This window comes from Phalangium opilio, unplaced genomic scaffold, assembly GCF_054372755.1.
Source record: "Phalangium opilio isolate 3A_F unplaced genomic scaffold, DU_Popi_V2 ptg000011l_1, whole genome shotgun sequence".
Lineage (NCBI taxonomy): Eukaryota > Metazoa > Arthropoda > Arachnida > Opiliones > Phalangiidae > Phalangium > Phalangium opilio.
The window spans coordinates 773,565-791,879 of NW_028324147.1; the positions used below are offsets into that span (position 1 = coordinate 773,565).

Genomic DNA, 18,315 nt, shown 5'->3' on the forward strand with positions numbered 1-18,315 from the left:
TTCGTTCGAGTCTTGTTTGGATAGCGCGGTGGCGGCGGCGGCGGCCTAATTTGTAGGAACATTAATCAACTTCAAAGTTCGTTAGCCCTAAAAATAATAAAACCCAATCTAGAATTAATCTACAAGTTAGAGGGAAATAACAAAACTAATCTTTGTCATCAACAATTTAAGCTAAATTTCGTATCCCCCCCCCCGGTTGAAGTTAATTAAACCTAGCATCTTATCGGATCTGAGCAGTACACACTTTTTACTATAGAGTAAATAAAAATATTTATTTATTTACAGGTGGTATTTCGCAATAAGTTGAAAGAGAATTTTAAAATACTCTCGTCTTGAGCTATAGAGTATATTGTTATATATTTTTTTTTGAAGCTCTCTCTAAATAGGGGTTATTTCAGATTACACATGGGAAGGGGGAAGAGAGGAAATACGTAATAATCGTAAACAAGTCAAGGGAGCTCTATTTTACGTAATAGCGTACGAAAAATACAAAAGAGTGGGGGCCTCCTTTTTAGGCGCTATTCCCAGATTTTAGGTCTAAAATATTTCTTCTTCCGAGAAACCGTTTTATTAAAGATTACCTAAAAGGTTAAAACCATTCATTTCATTTTGACTTTCGAAAAGTTTAAAAAGGAACATAATTTTAAATTAGGGACGTCAAAAATATATCCTACCACGAAAATTACAGCGAATACGAGGTCAAATTCGGTAATAGAACAGGGGGCCTCAAAAATTTAGGCCTATTCTCGGTTTTTCTATGGATACAATGGGCAATTTAGAGAGATTTAGACTTACTTTAAATAAGTTTCGTAAGCCTCGCCAAATAGAATAGGTTTAAAGTTGTTAGGAAATTTAATATATTCAAATAGGTTTTAGTGTTCCCTTAGCTTTTGCAGATTTCGTACGAACCGGTACGAACTTTGTGTGGCCGCCATATTGGATTTAAAATAGGCTTACGAAATTTGGTAAAAATTCATCAGGATAATTGGATATGCCCGGCATAATCAAAGGAGAAGAGACGGGGTTAAAAGGTCACCTTAGATTAAGTCGCGCGCCACTCTATTACAAGGCATAGTTGAATTAGTTGGGCCTTTTATGGTTAGCATCTAAGTTTGGGGTTTAATAGGATCTGATCATCGGAGGAAGCTTTGTGTAGAACCATGAATCTATATAACTAGTTATATAGATTCATGGTAGAGCGTCTGACCCGAAGCTAATGAAGAGGTTTACCATATAACTTTCCAAGAATCGGTTGAATCCGCAAAGTTCAAAGAGTTTCAAGATTAAAATCGGAAATTTTGACCACAAGGGTAGTTCTTTAAAAACGTCAATACAAATTTGAAATAGTATAAGGTAGCCTCTTGATTCAAGTACTTAATTAGCATCAGAAATTCGCTGTTCCCGTTCAATTCAATTATTATCTTAAGGAACCGGCGCGTGTCTTCCAAAGAATTGTTTGTATCTTACCCAATTTAAGATTTGATGCAATTCCAGAGATTCCATCCATACTTCGAGATTCAACAGGACACGAGGAGCTTTTTTTTTTTTTTTTTTTTTCCACCTACGAGCACTAGTGCTTAGCCGTTAGGCCTTGAGCACCAGGAAGAATGGAGCGGGAGACCCTACGCGGCCCAGCACAGACGGGGGCCGCTAGGTCGTATGTGGATAAGCAGGGAAGGAAATGAGGTTTACTTGGGAGGTGACGGAAGGTGGAATTGGGGTAAGTCACCTCCGGCGGACACGGGACAGTCGGCACCTATAGGGTAGGATCGCCGACATGTGTCGTATTCCCTCAAACTTTGCCACACGAGGAGCTTCATGGTAACGGCCACGGGAAGAAATTCGTCTGTCGTCTGCAACAGTAAATATTTTTGGACTTTGTAGCAGCATAGCCCACTCGATCACGCGCATCACGACGCAAGGTTGATTGCTGGCGAACATTTTTCATTTCATTCTTAAAATATTAGGAATAGGCCTAATTTAAATATGTAAAAACGCACAAAGTGTTATTTTGAGAAATCTTTTATTTTTCATTTATATTTTTTGACCTTGATAGTAGAGTAACATTTGTTTCAATAATTCGTATCGATTGGCTCGATTTAATAATAAAAAATGGAGCCAACAAAATGCACACCAAAGCTAAGTTCTTCTTTTTTTTCTGTTTCATTTTTTTCTTCTTTATTATCGTGTGCCTGCGCAAAATCTCTAACTTTTTTTATATATAATAAAGAATATTTACATATATTTTTTTTTAAATTTTTCTTTAAACGACACTCTTTTTATCGAATTTTATAGACAAAAACATTTTTTTCTTCATTTTTTATACAAAACAGTACCTTTTTTAAATGGGTGTAAATTTGCTTCTTTTAAATAATAAGGCAAGACAAATCGAAGATGTTTTACCGGACACGGTGCTCGTGGTGTATGGCCAGAATGACCTTTCGACCTTTTAAAGGTCAATTTGAGTAATTTTTGACTTCAAAATCTAACGGAGCGTGAAAAATTAATGATATTCGTAATTGAAATCGTCTTTCTATCTTCAATTTTAAAAGAGATACGAGGATTTGAATTATACGAGAAAGAGGAGGAGCTTATGACTAAATCGACCAATAGAAATTAAGGATTCTTCATATCATTCAAACGCTCGTATCTTCGTTAATACTGAAGATAGAATGACGGTTCAAATTGCGAATGTGTTTAATTTTTGACGTTCTTTAACGTGGAAGAGGTCATTTAGAGGTCACCTAATTGAACACCGCGCCTATTAGTAAAATCTTTTTCTCGTTTTGTTATTGAATTCAAAAAACGAAGAACAATTATTTTAATATCACGAAATTTGTGTAAAAAAACAGTGCCATGTTTTCTATACAAGAAAAAAACTTATTATCTGAAAAAAAGGAGTTATTAAAATTTTCACCGTTGAAATTCTATTACTTTTTTCCGAATTTTTAACTGTTTTAAATTTTTTTGGCGTAATGATTAAGATTTAATTGGTTTTTTTTATCAAAATATATTAGCCCATCATAATTTTCAATATTAATTTTTTTTAATTGGTGCCTAATGTAATTCGTAAATTTTAGTTGATTAAATTTTAAATCCTAATATAATATTGTTTTTTTCCCTAATTAATAATTTAGAATTAGTTTAAATTTTGGTGACCAGTGAAATTATAATATAAGCCATATATAAATGACATAAATAATAAAATTTTTCGACGGCTTTTTTTTTTTTAAATTTAATTTTTTTTACCCTCCCGTTCAAATTTTCGTCCAAAAATTTTTAAAAATAATTTTTTTTTATTTTATTTCACAAAGAACGACTATAATGTTTTGGATTTTTTTTTTTGTTTCTCTTAATTTTCCCAACTTTTTCAAAAAGTGCCAAAAACGTTATTTTTTTTGAGAAAAAACATCAAAATAAACCCAAATCCTAAGCTAATAGATTTTTTCTTATTTTTTTTTAAATTCTTATTTATTATAAACATCAGCACCATGTTGAACGAGGACATTTTTTCTTAATTTTTAATAAATGTATTTTTCTCGAGAATTTTTAAAAAACGTTGGTTATTGTTTTTAAAATTTGGTTTTATTTTTTTTTTTAATTTTTTGGTATTTTCTTTATTTTTAATAATTTAACTCGAAAAACTGGACCGAATGTTTTTGAAAAAACCCACGTGATTTTTTTTCTTGTATTTTCTTATACAATATTTATTTTTTTTTATTTTTTCAGTTATAAGGCGGGACATTTTTTTTCAATCAAAATTTTTTTCTTCTTACATTGTTTGTTTGTTTGTTTTTTCTTAAATATTTACAAGAGACAACTATTTATTTTATAACAAGTAATTTTTTTTATCTCAATAAGGCTTTCTCCCAAATTTCTCCGTCGCGTTTTTTTTTCAGGCATATTTACAAAAGAAAAAAAAAACAGTTAATTATTTTTAAATTTAATTAGCCTATGTTAAAAAAAAATTCCAAGAACATTATTTTTTTTTTTTTTGACAAAAAGTCCGTAGCTCTTTCGTATATAAAAACTTAATATAACTACTTAATTATAAATGTAGATAATTAAACTGAAGGCCTCATCTTGGTCTATCCCATTTTTTATAACATAATCACAGTTTTTTTTCTTCAACAAATCGTCATCAATTCGTCAGAATATCTCACTCCCATAATTTTCCAATTTTTTGTTTTTTTTCTCGTTAATATAAAATCGGTAAATTTTTTTTAATTATTTATTTTTAACGATTTCAATCTCAGCGTAACCGCACTGTACCGTCAACCAGGGCACCAATTTTTCATAATCGCTTAATTAGTTTAATTTCATCTTAATTAATCACCAATATCGTTTTGTTTATTTAAATCGCCGACGTAATATTATTATTATAATTATTTATTTTTTTTTCGCATTTTTTAAATAAAAACATTTAATTTCCAACAGTCTGACTGACACACACTGTTCGTTTGTTTGTTTATTTTCTTTTTAACATCGCAATAAAGCCAACAGCACTATTTGTTTGTTTACTATTTCACTAGATTTTTCAATTAAAAGGGAATATAATTAACTTTAAAATAATTGGTGTGAATTTGTTTTAAATAATTATTATGGATATCAAAGATTCGAATTGATTGAGAGTAATTGAATTTTCTGAATTACGGTTTGTTTACTTATTTATTTATTTATTTATTTATTTTCTGGAGGTTTTTTGTTTGATTAATTTGTACTGTTAGTATATATTTAATTGAAAAATTAAAACTAATTTTATGAGCAATTAAAAAATAAATGACTAAGTTTTAAATTAAATTTTACGGGCTATAAATGAATTTGCGTAAAAACGTTGAGCTTCTGATTTTCCACGAAATTTCAGGAATTTTCCATGAAATTCCAAGTATTATATATATGGCCTTAAGGTAATTGTGGCAGTTATTTTTTTGGGGAAGTTGTTGTTATATACAATTTGGAAGTCAACGTTTTTACTCGGGTGTAAACATTCAATCATTTTTTAGCCTTTTGTAAACACTAGAATTTAAGCCTAATTTAAAAATAAACAATTTAAAGTATGGTTTTAAGCGTTTGTCGCCGTTAATGTATAATTTTTAAACAGTAAAACACGAAAGATTAAAATAAAACTTAATTAATTAAAACTGAAGACGCTTACCTTTTGTTTATTTTTATTTAGAAGAAAATGTATAAATTTGTTTTTTTTGTTGTTATTGTCGCCTTTTTTTTAATTATTTGTAATTAAAAACGACTTTCGGGGGTTGTTGATTTGTTATTGTTATTATTATAAAATTTTCAATAATTAAAAGTGGTAGAAACACGATTTTTGTTTGTTTGTTTGTTTGTTTGTTTAGATTGTATAAAAATTTAAGTTTATATTTTTTAGGTATAAAATATTTCCATTATATCCCCTCAATAAAATATCAAATTTTCTTTCATTTGTTTATTGATTCTTTTTCAATATAAATACGATTTATAAACATTTAAAATCTTTACGTTGATTTAACTTTAAATATTTAAATTAATTAATTAATTAAATTCTGAAGAGAAAATTGTTTGAAATTTTATCAAGGGTCAATTCAGAAATGTTTTTAATTACTATTTTTAAAATAATTAGATCGGGGTGATAATCATTTATTTCTTTTAAATAAATTGTTTATATTTAAGGTTTTTGGCAACTGACTGGAGCTATGGGGGGTTTTGAGGGGGGATTCTTGTTTGTTTGTTTGTTTGTTTGTTTGTTGGTTTATCATAATATTATTTTGTTTTCTTTTAAATTTATTACGAAATAAAAAATACGATTTCATTTTCGGGAAAAAATGTAATAACGTTTAATTGTGCGCGTTAAAACAAATAAAATATCATCATGAAAGATTTTATTTATCAGGTACTCCCTATTGTTTGTTTGTTTGTTTGTTGATTTTCCTTAAGTCTGATAGCCTATTGACTATTTATTTTTACTTCTTCTAAATATTTAGGTGTTTACTCATTTGTTTATTTATTTTCGAAATTGATTCGACAGAGCTGGTTTTCTTATTTTATTTTTAGGAAGCGCAAATAGAGAAAAGGCGTTTTTAAAATTATCAATTTCACGTTAATCCTTCAAAATCATACCATCATGCGGGTTTTTAGCGATAACGTTCAATTTTACACGTAGAAAAAAATTCCATCCCATAATTTAATAAAATCGAGAAACGAAACATGATCAGGCGTTTAACGATGGTTATATTTCTAATTATTTATTGATTGATTTGTTTAATTAATTTAATTAATAAATTTCGATATTTTCAAACGTGTAAACTTGAACCAACAAATGATGAAAAAAACCTCCTTAGCCTATTATAATTTGTGTTTGTACTTTAAAAATTGGAAAAATAGTGCCCTTCATAATTAGGTTTTTAAAACAAATATATATATTTTATTTAATATCCTAAAAAGTAAGTATAAAAAGAAAAACCTAATTAAAAAGGTGAATTTCATTAATTAAGAAGGGGGAAAGAAATTAGCGCGCGGAAGGCACCTTTAGTTCCTAATAAAAACCTAATTTAATTTAATCCCAATTAAAATAAGATGAAGAAAATAATAATAACAATTAAAAGGTCATAGGCCAAATTTTACGATGGCACCACGAGAATTATACGCTTAGATGTTTTAAATTTTTTATTTTCTTGTTCGGGAAGAAAATTAAAAACCAAGATAATTTTAAAGATATTTTGGCACAAAAATGGGAATTAGCCATTTAAAATTACGGTATTATGTTTTAACTATTATGATTATTTAACCTATGACCTGGAAAGAAATTAATTTATATATAAAACGCAAAAAGGGAAGTATATATAAAAAAACAAAAACAAAATTTCTATAAGAAAAAAAATCTTTAAATTTAATAAACATTTATGTTTAATTAACCCGTATTAACTAAGAATTTAAATATTTAGTTTAAACAATAATTGGCGATTTGTTTGTTTGTTTAAATTTGCTACATGTACGCGTAATATATGTTTAAATTTGTTTATTTGTTTATAACTACTGGCGATTTAAGTTTGAATAAAATGTTTTCGACGGACTTTTGTTTGTTTACTTCTTCGATATTGTTTTGGTGACCTAGTAGACTTTTGGTTAAACTCGAATGTTTGTTTATTCTGGGAAAATCTTAATTTTAAGATTGGCGGCATCTTTGAGAAATCGTTTCGCTATTTTGAGAAGACGCGCTTGTTTTTTTGGTTCCCCATTAAGAGGGGGAGCCGTGGGAGCCCGCTCCCAATATTCCCCTTTATTTTACCTGGATGACCTCTAACCTCTGGAGTAGAGTTACGAAGGTGATTTTCTTCTCTCGTTGGTGGCGGGCGTATGTTTGTTTATTTTAAATAAAAAAGAATTTGAACATGGTTTTTGTTTGTTTTTCTCTTAAAATTTTATCCCCATCTTCAGAGACTCGCGAAGATTTAATTTTTGACTTGATGACGTAAACTGATTAATTTCGCCAACCTCTTTTAATTTTTTTAACAACAAAAAAACAACTTCGGCTGGCTTTCAAAGCGTGAGACAACTTTATCCGGATTTTCATTTACTGCAACAAAATTAAATTGCATTTTCCTATTTTTATTATCACTTAAAATTCGCCATACCGAATGGAACCTAACGTTTAAGGCGAATAATCTTTGGAAGAAACCCAAAGTGGGGCCCCAGTCTAGTCTTATTACGATAAGGGGACCATACATTGAATTTCTACGCGTAATCAATTTCTTAAAACTGTCTAACGACCCGAATTAAATTCACGATTGTAAAAATAAATAAAGTAACATAAAATAGAGAATGGAATGGAATGAAAAAGAAAGAAGGGGAGTTGTAATAAGGTGTAAACTCACGTTAATTATCCTAGTTTCTGATTGGCATAACGAAGGCAAAACGCTTCGGGCACTTGTCTGCAAGCGGTGGCGGCGGCAGCGAAATTTTGATGAGCCGATGGAAATTCTTTCAGGGGAGTCTCACCCCCGCCCTGGCACCCCGATTCCGGAGATGAAGAATTCTCAGCACGAACCATCGACCCAGGAGCCAACTGGATTTGACGACCACCACCGTTGGACATCTCGGGCCACGACCAGGGACCAACAGTACACCTACAGGATAAACAAACCAAAAAACACTTAATTTAAAACAATAACTCCAGTAAATAAAATAATATTCCATCTAATCCGAACGGGACTTATAATTTTTCGATTTAAAGATATCTAAGAGCCCTTTATAAAGACAAGCGCTTTTAATTAAATGTCAAACGTCAAATCTGTTTCATTTTCCCTTATTTTGAATTAATGTCCCCTTGCAGACACACCCACAAAGTTTCAAAAAACAAATCATATTTTTATAATTAAAATTAAAAATTAAAATTTAATTCAATTCAATAAATTTCGTATAATTTATAATTTATTATTTATGTTCCGTTTAGAATATAAATAATTGTTTACTAGAGAGAGAGGGGGGGTAAATAAGGTAAAAACAACCCGTTTCCTGATGATACGTCGAAACCAACCAAAACTGTGGCAGATTTTAAAATTAAAAACTCGTGTAGTATTAAAGTCAAGGCTATTTGGCGCGATATATGGGATGGGGGGGGGGTTGCCAGACGTTAAAGGAAATAACACAGACATCAACAACAAAATATTAAGTTGTCTGTACAAGGACACTAATAATTTATTTCTATAGACTATACAACACATACACACACCTGCCAAGAGTCGAATCTAGTATTCTCCGTATTCATAACAATTTTTTTTTCGTTCTTTTCTAACCCAACTTATCACGCTGTTATCCGACTTATTTTTCATTCCCAAAGTCCATGAAGTTGTTTACTATACGACCACGCTTACAAGCAAGCATTCGAGAATAAATTTAAATATTATAATTAAGCCTACAACTCGTGAATCAAATTTAATGTCTCTCGTGAAAGAAAAAAAACAAAACCGAAACTTTGTGACACGATATTAAACTGTTCAAAGTCTAAATGAAAATTAAATTTTAGTAATTTATACGTTTAAGTTACTTTGCGGGTTTCCACGCCGCTTAAAGACTACAATGTTTCACGATGCATAGCGGCAGCAGCTTATTCTTAATATTTCATTAATCTAAAGTTTACGTTTCAAACTTTAATCGCGTCACTAAAATGGTCGAGTTACTTTAGAACTAAAGTTGTCTTTCTTTAAGCTCGACTTAATTCATTCTCCGTAACTCTTAAATTTCCTTGTTATTATTTGATTAACGGATTGGAGAGAGACTTGCGCCCCTAGTCCACTTGTCCGACTAGCTCCTAATCATGGAATGAATATCAAATTCCACAAAGAAAGTCGCTGGCACTTTCAAAAAATTGTAATAAAGTCAGTTCTGAAGATGAAATCTTTCGAGCAAAGACAAAAGCTAGAGGGAATTATTTATCTTTAAATGTAAGGATAAATGATATTGGATAAAATTTGAATTTTCCATTCAGGAGGAGCTGAAACTTTGAATACATGTTCATCGTGTATCCTATAAAACAACAGTTTAAATTTTGGTTTAAATCGAGTGACACTTTTTACGCCATCTTAGAAAATGGCGGAATCAAAATCTTTCAAACGCGATTACTTCCGTAATTTTCAACCGATTCAATTGAAACTTCAAACACGCGTTCAATACAATCTTTAGAACATTCATTCAAATTTGGTTTATATCGGACAATCTCTCATCTATCAAATTAAACATTTTCCAAGTTACATAAATCTCACTTTTGCAGGCATTTGAACTCGGTATAAGAAAAAAAAAAAAAGCCAGCCAATGCTGGTTTGTATATTATTATTATTATTTTGAGGATAATCAAAGATAATAAGGAAGCGGACCGGAAGAGTTTTACTAAATGTTTGAACTAATATTGACATAACCCCAAACAGACCCCTAAAAGTCACCGGTGGTTTGGTTATGTTATTTTTTTTCATTTTACTACGACAACGTTTTTATTACCGTTATTTATTTTAAGGGACCCTTTTTTTATTTAATGCGGTGTTCTGTTTTTTAATGGAAATGTTTTCCGCATCGTTAATCTTGTCTTGTTTTGAAAGATTTAAAAATGGCGGACGAAAGACGCCATGAAAAAATAAATTAATTACTTTGCCTTTCGTTTACCCCTTCCCTTCCTTCCTTCAAAAAGCTAAACACCAGACGGACGGAAAAACCTGCTATCCACAGAAGTACGCAACTTAAAATAAGACATAATCCTCCTCTCTCCATCCAGAGTTTCAAGAGACGTTACGAGGTCATACGTCACTCGTATTCACGTGGCATTCATTGTTAAAGCGCGTGGAATTTCAAAACTCAAAGTATAGCCCACGTGATCACGCGCTCACCAACATTAATGTATTCACGAAGCGCGAGAATTTTCCAATTTCAAAACTAGGCTTAAGGATTACTTCAAACTTTCCAAGTTACGGGCTTCTGTTTTTAATAGGAATTTTAAAAATTAGTACGGTTGTAAAACGTTGGCGCCAAACTATTTTTAATATTTCTTTATATCCTAAATAAATATTCTTGTTCCTAAACTTCAGTGTTTTTTTTTTTTTTTTCTATTTCCCCAAATCGCATCGATCAAAAAATGTCAAGAAAGTTAGCGATTCTGACCTTCGTTTCGTTCGGGCTTCATCGTGTATCTAAGATGAGGCTATTAGTTTAAACTGGCCTGTAGTAGTAGTAGTAGTAACAAATATTTATCACCCTTTTCAGTGAATTAAGTTAAATTCAATTCCATTAGAAAATCGGTTCAATTACGGTTTGCTTTCAACAGAACATAATATTTAGTATGTTTAATAGGAACAGCTAGATTATGGGAACGATGTGGTTAGTGGCTTTAATACGGATCTCACCCATCTTGTTTTTGTCTCTTTTTTAAGAGAAGGGAATTTGGCTGGCTTAAATATATACAATCGCAATAATTGTGTAATAAACATTTTGTCCCGGCGAAAGTATTTTCTTTAATTACTGCAAAGCTCTTCCGCTAGCTACTAATGAAGCAAGGCTTTTAAAATCACAAACGTCTTGAGATGATGATTATTATTATTACAATTGAACGTAACCCCCCCCCCCCCAAGCCAAACTTATTTTTGGTTGGAGCGTCAGTTTAAGTTAGGCCTGATAGTGATCTCCTTAAAAATAATTCCCAAAGTTATTTGCACGTTTCACCCATAAACATCTTGAAGGGGTATAATCAATATTTGCCAGGGAAAATGCCGCAGCAACATTGGGTATTTTCTAACGCTCACGTACACCTATTGGAGACTTAGCGAGCGCGGTTACAGAGACTTTTAATTCACCCCCGCAGCTGTGGATTTTAAAATAAACACGCTTAATCTTCTAGGAGATTAATTCTATCGAGGTTACACCTTCTTATAAATCAAGAGTCTGCCATTATGAACTAGCAGAGAGCGTGATCACGCCGTCCTAATAAATTTAAACCAATGGGGCTCTCTCTCCACTCACTCTATATCCTCTATCTATAACATCCCACGCCTGCCCAAGCTGCCTGAAGCTCATCTCAGTTTCTTTTGAGAAGTACAAACACCCTTCGCGTATATACGTAGTTTCCACCAAAAAGGAGGGTTCCCCAGTGTTGCCAGGCCGTTCATGACTATGGTCAGTGTTTGACCAACTTGACACGCGGATGCTTTGACAACACTGCACTGAAGTTTAAGCCGAGAGAGAGAGAGAGAAGAAAGAGAGAGAGAGAGAGAGAGAGAGAGAGAGTGGAGGAATTTTCTGTGAAAACTATCTGTAGGAATACGTCTCAAGAAAGTCGCTCGCCACTCGGGACTCTGCGAGCACCGAATATGTGGAGTTGGCTTAAAACTATAAAAGCATCTCCCCCTCCCTCCCTCCATTCATTCATTGGCGAATGCAATCCCTTTCCAGCTAGAGTAGCATAAAAAATGGCGCAATTTTAAGAGAGGCGCTACGGTTTTCTTTTTACGGTCAAAATCTGGATATTTTCTTTTGGGTTTGTGTTTGGCGGGAAAAGGGGTGGCCCCCCGGGAGAGAAATGGTTCTGCCAGAGACCCCAGTGCCGTAACGCGGAAGGCTATGAATTTAACGAATTTCCTCTCGACTCTCTAGCTCTACACTCTCTCCGCATGGGTATATAATATAATAACAAAGTCTATCTTGGTGGAGGATGGTTGAAGCGCGGCCCGGCCTTAGCCCTTTCGTCGACCAAATATAGGCTTAAGCTTTTTATTTTTACGATCTAGGATCAAAAGCCACGTACCCAGATATCTTTTATAGTTTAGTTCTTTTAGCTAAAGTGGAATAACCCTAATATAGGACTCGGCAGCAACCCTGCCGCCCTTTATACCCCCACTTTATACCAAACACGAATTTAATAAATAATACAACGAATATAACAAAAAGGACATGGTTACCACAGATTACATTTCAATACCCTCCTTGACGTTTCATCCGCGAGGGGGTAGACACTTGAGAACTCAGGTGTACAATATGTCTTGAACTCAATGCACTCTCAAAGCTGAACTCTTTTGAACTCAGGTGTACACAGAGATCCAAAGTGTCTACCCCCTCGTTCATCCGTTCTCCTTGACAGTTTGATCAATTTTAAATTTCTTTAATTTGTAGAAAAACAAATCAGAATAATACGTGGAAATATTACTGGAAGAAATGAAAGCAATTCTTGTTTATACCGAGCATATATATATTGCTAAAAGTGTTGGGGCGCTTGCCGAGTTACTAAAAAGGTTATGGCAGAACAGTATACAAGGGGATGCGTCACTCTCTCTCTGTACATGCAGGAGAAGCTGAAGATGGAGCGCCTATATAGCTTCCTCCATCTCCAGTTGCTTAATTAATAGCGGGGCAACGTTCGCCCAGTTAATTCGATTTATTTTTAAAGGTTATGACCTCCACACCATCCATAACTTTCCCTCTCTCTTTTACAAGTCAGTCCAAAAGCCAGGGCTCAAATTTTCAACTCGGAAAATGCCATAAAACACCAGAAATAAATAGGAGGAGGTTGGAGTGGGTTTTTTTTTTCCGCTGGACCCGTCCAAGTAACCGGATAAAAACTTTAACTTTTAAGTTTTTGGTTAAATGTATTTTAGAACTAAATTAAACTACGTTACGTTACAAAATTTAATTTCGTTTTATTTTGCAATGTTATTTCTACGGGGAAAGGTCTGTTTATGAACATTTCGGTTTATTACTCGGGCCCTGATTGTTGAACCCCCGAGTATTAGGTATAGTTGGAAACGGGAGAAATTGGACTATCATAGACTCATAGTACTCAAAAGGACTTCATCTGACTCTCTTATATAAAAAAAATAATAATGCTAAAATTAAGACGATCTTAAAACGTATCTTTTGGAATGGCAAACATTGGGAGGAAACTTTTAATCTCGCGTTACACTCCCGGCTCAACTATACTAATTATCATTAAAATCGGAACGGAAAAGCAAAAATTAAAAGAGCTGGAGAACCATTAAGAGGGCATTAGCTAATAGGCTAGCGAGAGCGGAGAGAGAAAGATTCTCAAAGAGGAACGTAAAATTTTAATCCTCTTTGAAAGCAAAACGCATTTAAGTATTAAAACTAAATAGAGTCGGAGCGGACGGACGGGCGGGAGGGGCAGCTGGTCATTTCAAAAGTCCATCCTACTAATTAAAGCTTTTAAAACATGGTACTGGTACTATATACAGTATATGGCGGCAAAGTTTACTGGGGGGGGGGAGATGTATATAACTTTAAGTAGTATTACACTGTATTACCAATCCAAGTGGTTCCCGGTGGTGGAAGGGGGGGGCGAGTTGGAGGACGGGGGGGGGGAGAGAAGGGACGCTCCCGATTTCAAGTTAATTAGCTAAATGGAAATGCAAAACATCATTAAGTCGCGAACAAATATAGCCCGGGCCCCTCTGTATACAAATACGGGAACCTAACTTGGTTTATACTGTATAAACTAACAGATTGACAATATACATCTTAAGGTAATATCATTAAGTATGACCATTTCCTTGACCTTTTTTTTAACTCCCATGACCTTTATGGTGTCCATTTTTAAACACCATGACCGCGCCGTGACCCTGTATATTAAAGAATCACTTGTTCCTTAGATAAACTAGCGAAGGGTTAAGCCTAACGGTAATATTATCGGGAGCTGACCAGGGGGATCAAGGGATTAGTCTTAGAAGATACCAATCTTATTTCGACATCAAAGTAGTCCCATATTTCATGGCTAATAAAACTGGACCCTAAATGAAATTGTACGAAAGAAAAGAGAAGATCTGGCAAGATTTAAATATTTAAAAAGAAAGGGTTGAGCGGGCACATGCAGTGCACCTAAATTTTAACAATAGAGTTTAGGATGCAACTAGATTACTGGAGGGAGAGGGGGGCGAAGACAAGGAAGGGTTCGATTGAAGGACAGGAACCAGAGAGAGAGTGAGAGAGCAAAGAGATTTGGGAAGAAAAGTGGAATAATAAAAGAGAAGACGAGTAAGCTTTAAACAGCATCTTCCATTCCATCTAGGGCGCTCATCCTTCGGGGCGGTAAGATCAAAGGATAAGAAGGGTTGTTTTGCTCGCTAGGTCCATCTCCTCTCCTCCCCCCTCCTGGCGAGAATACAATACCACGTTGCACGGGGACAATGCATTGCGAACCGGGGACACCCGTATATTATTGCCCCAAGTACTTTCATTTCTCTTAAAGCGATTTAAGTAAATAACTCGCAATAATAAAAGAAAATTTCGGATAACAGATACAATAATATTTATCGAGATACAGATCCCTAGGATAGCAACTGATAATTCACTGTTTTTCTTCTAGGAAACTAATGATGTTTTTATTCAATCGAGAAAGTTTAGGGTTGTTATTAGAAGCGGAAACGGCCTAAACCGAAGACAATTAAGAGAAAGATGGCGTCACTATTGAACTAGTAACTTAACAACACCACGCAGCTAAGGTTAAAGGTGAGCGATAAATATGCTTGAAGACGGCAACTTAACCCTGCGTTTGAACTCAGCCTAACCAAACCTAAACCTGACTGACTGACTGAGTATATTTTAGTAGCCACTATAAATAGGTAGGAAACTTTATTTTGAAGGCACACGAGGCTAATTGCCGATGAATTTGAGGATGAGGAAGAAGGGATTAAAGAATATCCCCTTGATGATTATTTAGGGGCAAGTATGGGAAAATGAAGTTGGTGGGCGAAATAAAATGGAAACTCAATTTATCGGGCGCCGCCAATCAAACGTCGTCATGGTTACGCGAGGAAGAGTTCAGAGACGCCGAATTTTTCCCAGAAATAATAATTTTATCCTTTTGAAAAGAGGATTTTATACTAGGGAAGGAAAGGAGGAGAGCACTATGAGAAGAGAGAGAGCTCGTTTTACTTTGGTCCCCTTTCAAAAGGGGATTTCGTTTACGGGGAACTCTAACTCTTCTTCCCAGAAATCCTTTACTCAAAACCGATTACTCGGAAAAACACGTTACTATCTTAAAATCAATACCCCGTAAATACCAAGGAGACCTCGAACAAACCTTGATACATCTTTCAAATTTATATTTTTCATATTTTAAAGCTTTCATCTCCAAAATAAATATTTTAACCTACCCTTGCCTATCACGTATTAAATTTTAAAATTTCCTTAAGCCTTTTCTTCTTAAAATTTTAAATCACGCGCGCTTTATAAACATCACGTGCTCTCCATGAATAAATTAATCTTCGTTAAGCCTTAGTTTTTGAATTTTTAAATTCATCTGTGTGTTTTAAAAAATTGGCGGCATTATCACGCGCGCGGAATTACGAACCAATCAGGGCTCGAGTTGAAAAAAGCTCAAAATTATCCCAACTCAAATTAAAATTTTTAAATTAAAATTTTTAAATTAAAAATTGGCCCAAAAAATATTATAACACGGTGACGGTGGTATCAAAAACCGGATTGAAAATTATAGCGAGTTGTAAAAATTTGCAAACCAGATTGATTGTAGGCAAATAAACGCCTAAGGGAGGATGTCAAAATTTTAAAAATGAAAATATATTCAAATACCGGTATGTTACTATACTATACAGGCAAAAACATTCGATGATATAAAAATTATTTGATGAAGAACATGACCTCTGTCAAATCGAGCGAATATGAAAAACCCGTTCCCTTCAGTTCATTTTTTCTTTCTTTTTTCTTTCAAATCTGGCAATTCTCCGATAACTATTGGGGCGTAACTGAAAAGTAGCCGCTCTCTCTTCAATATAATATCTTTTAATTTTTATTACGGAATAATGGCCTATTCCCGGGACTGCAATTGGGTGTAAGCGTAGATAACAAGAGGTGCTGGCACTCGTAATTAAAGGGTTAATGCGTAACTAAGTTCAGAAATGTAGTTCGAACAAAACCTTCTTGAAAATAAGGCCTAGTTCGAACGAAACCTTAATTTCCAAGCAGCCAATAACGGAAGAGTCTACGCAACCCTAACTGTCCTTAAAAAAGATCTTTCAAATAACTTCTATACAGTGAAATCAAAATCACTCTTTCGCAACTTCAAACTCACGCTAAGTCACTAGTCAAAATAAGTCAAGTACGTTTTATTACCACTTTAAAATAGCTAGGAAGGAAATTCCCCGGGCCTTAGACCACGAAGTACATGGGCTGCTGGCATCGTAGGTCGGGCCTAATCAGAGCATCTTCCAAACCCAATAAATCGACGGAGAGACCCCCCCCCCGGGGGGGGGTGTCGCACTACTTGTAGCTGGGGACCCATCCAGCCATCCAGGAGTGAGTGGCCTCAATTTACCATGTTACCACGGAGGCTCAATTGTGCTCCGACACCTTTGTGTGTCCAATTCGAATAGAATACATTTTTCATATCGGTTTGAATTGAGAGACATATTTTTCATCTAGTCGATACGGGATGGAAAATATCGATAAATAAAGTCGTCTTTTAACAAACGCTATTTCTTTCTTTTCCCCCTGTTATCACCATGGCCCGACCGGGGTGCATTGCATTCCCCCCCCCTGTAGTATTACGTATTGCTCGCTTTTTATTCCAGGAACCTTCTCTTCTTACGTATGTATTTAGATTCATTATTTATTACCAGTTCAAAAGAATAAGTAATTTTCAGGCAGACAGGGTAACCGAGGTTTAGGTTTGTCATTTCGCCCAGTGTTACCAGAAGCCGATAGAATGATCGCTGGTAAAGGTACTCTTGACTTAATACGCGCTCAGTTGGTCTAAAAATACCCCTACGCGACCTTGGTAGCCTTACATTTCTCGAAAGACGAAATAAAACCATGACTCGATGGTTCAAGCCACAAAAGCGAAAGAAACAACCCAAAAGAAAAGCCTTCCAGCAGGATTCTAAAGAAACTTAATGGGCGGGCACCCCTTTCAAAGCTATATCTCCGTCGGCAACAACAATCAACGGCAATAAGCCGCTTGGCAAAAGTTTCCAGAAAGCTAGGGCCCATCTTAGTAATTGTGGGACCAGAATGCGACGCCTGCAGAGGTCGGTAGTGTCCCGTGGAGTACAGTCCCAAATGTATTAACCCATCCCCCTACAGGCTACGCACCTGAGATTGCAGCCATTTGGGAGGAATACCTGAAATTAACAAGACGAGCAAACCATACCAAGGCCCCTGGGTTGTCTCCAAAAACTTCAAATCCCATCCATAGTTTTCAACGGTTTCCCTGATAATTTACCTCGATGACGCGTTAGTTTCAACGATAACATTTCTACCTAAACCATTAAGCCAATAAACCCGCAACAACATTACCAAGGTTTAAAAATTTGGGAGCAAAGACACGTGGGAATGTCCGTCGTTCTTTGTCGTGGCGAAAGAACAGAGTGAGACTCACTTTTCGTTAGTCTCACTAGGGCTAAGAGCGGTAGTGTCCAGAGACGCCTCGGGGCTGGCTTGTACCGCCGCCGGAGATTCAGGGGTGGTGGCCAGGTAGACTGCAGGAACTGTATTGGGAGCGCTGACGGGGAGACACCACCACCGTTCGGACACGCAAGATTGATAGAAAAAGAGGGAAGAGAAAAGAGAGAAACGAGAGGGAAAAAAAGAGGGAGAAAGAGAAGAAGATAAAGATAGTGTCAAGAATAGAAAGAATTTTGTTTGTTAGACAAAAAGGGATGCGCCATTAATGGTTACTGTCACGTTATGACCAAAATATAAATAATTTTCAAGTAATTCTAGAGCGCGTTAATTCGATTGAAAAGCAGATTTGATAGCTTTAACCCATCCATAAATTACTGACAGATGAAGCAACACGCAGGCGCGAGAGGCCGCCATCTT

General features: G+C 34.7%; 1 protein-coding gene across 1 annotated transcript in view; it reads right to left on the reverse strand.

The window, feature by feature from the left end:
• Positions 1-1,566: 1,566 nt before the first annotated feature.
• Snoo (Sno oncogene) overlaps positions 1,567-18,315 on the reverse strand; it is a 78,607-nt gene continuing 61,858 nt past the window's right edge. The window contains exons 5-6 of the mRNA XM_089857313.1: positions 7,866-8,117; positions 1,567-7,567 (exon numbers count right to left, since the gene is read on the reverse strand). Coding sequence (XP_089713439.1) covers positions 7,871-8,117 — 247 coding nt within the window. The 3' untranslated portion in view covers positions 1,567-7,567; positions 7,866-7,870. The remainder of the gene's footprint in view (positions 7,568-7,865; positions 8,118-18,315) is intronic.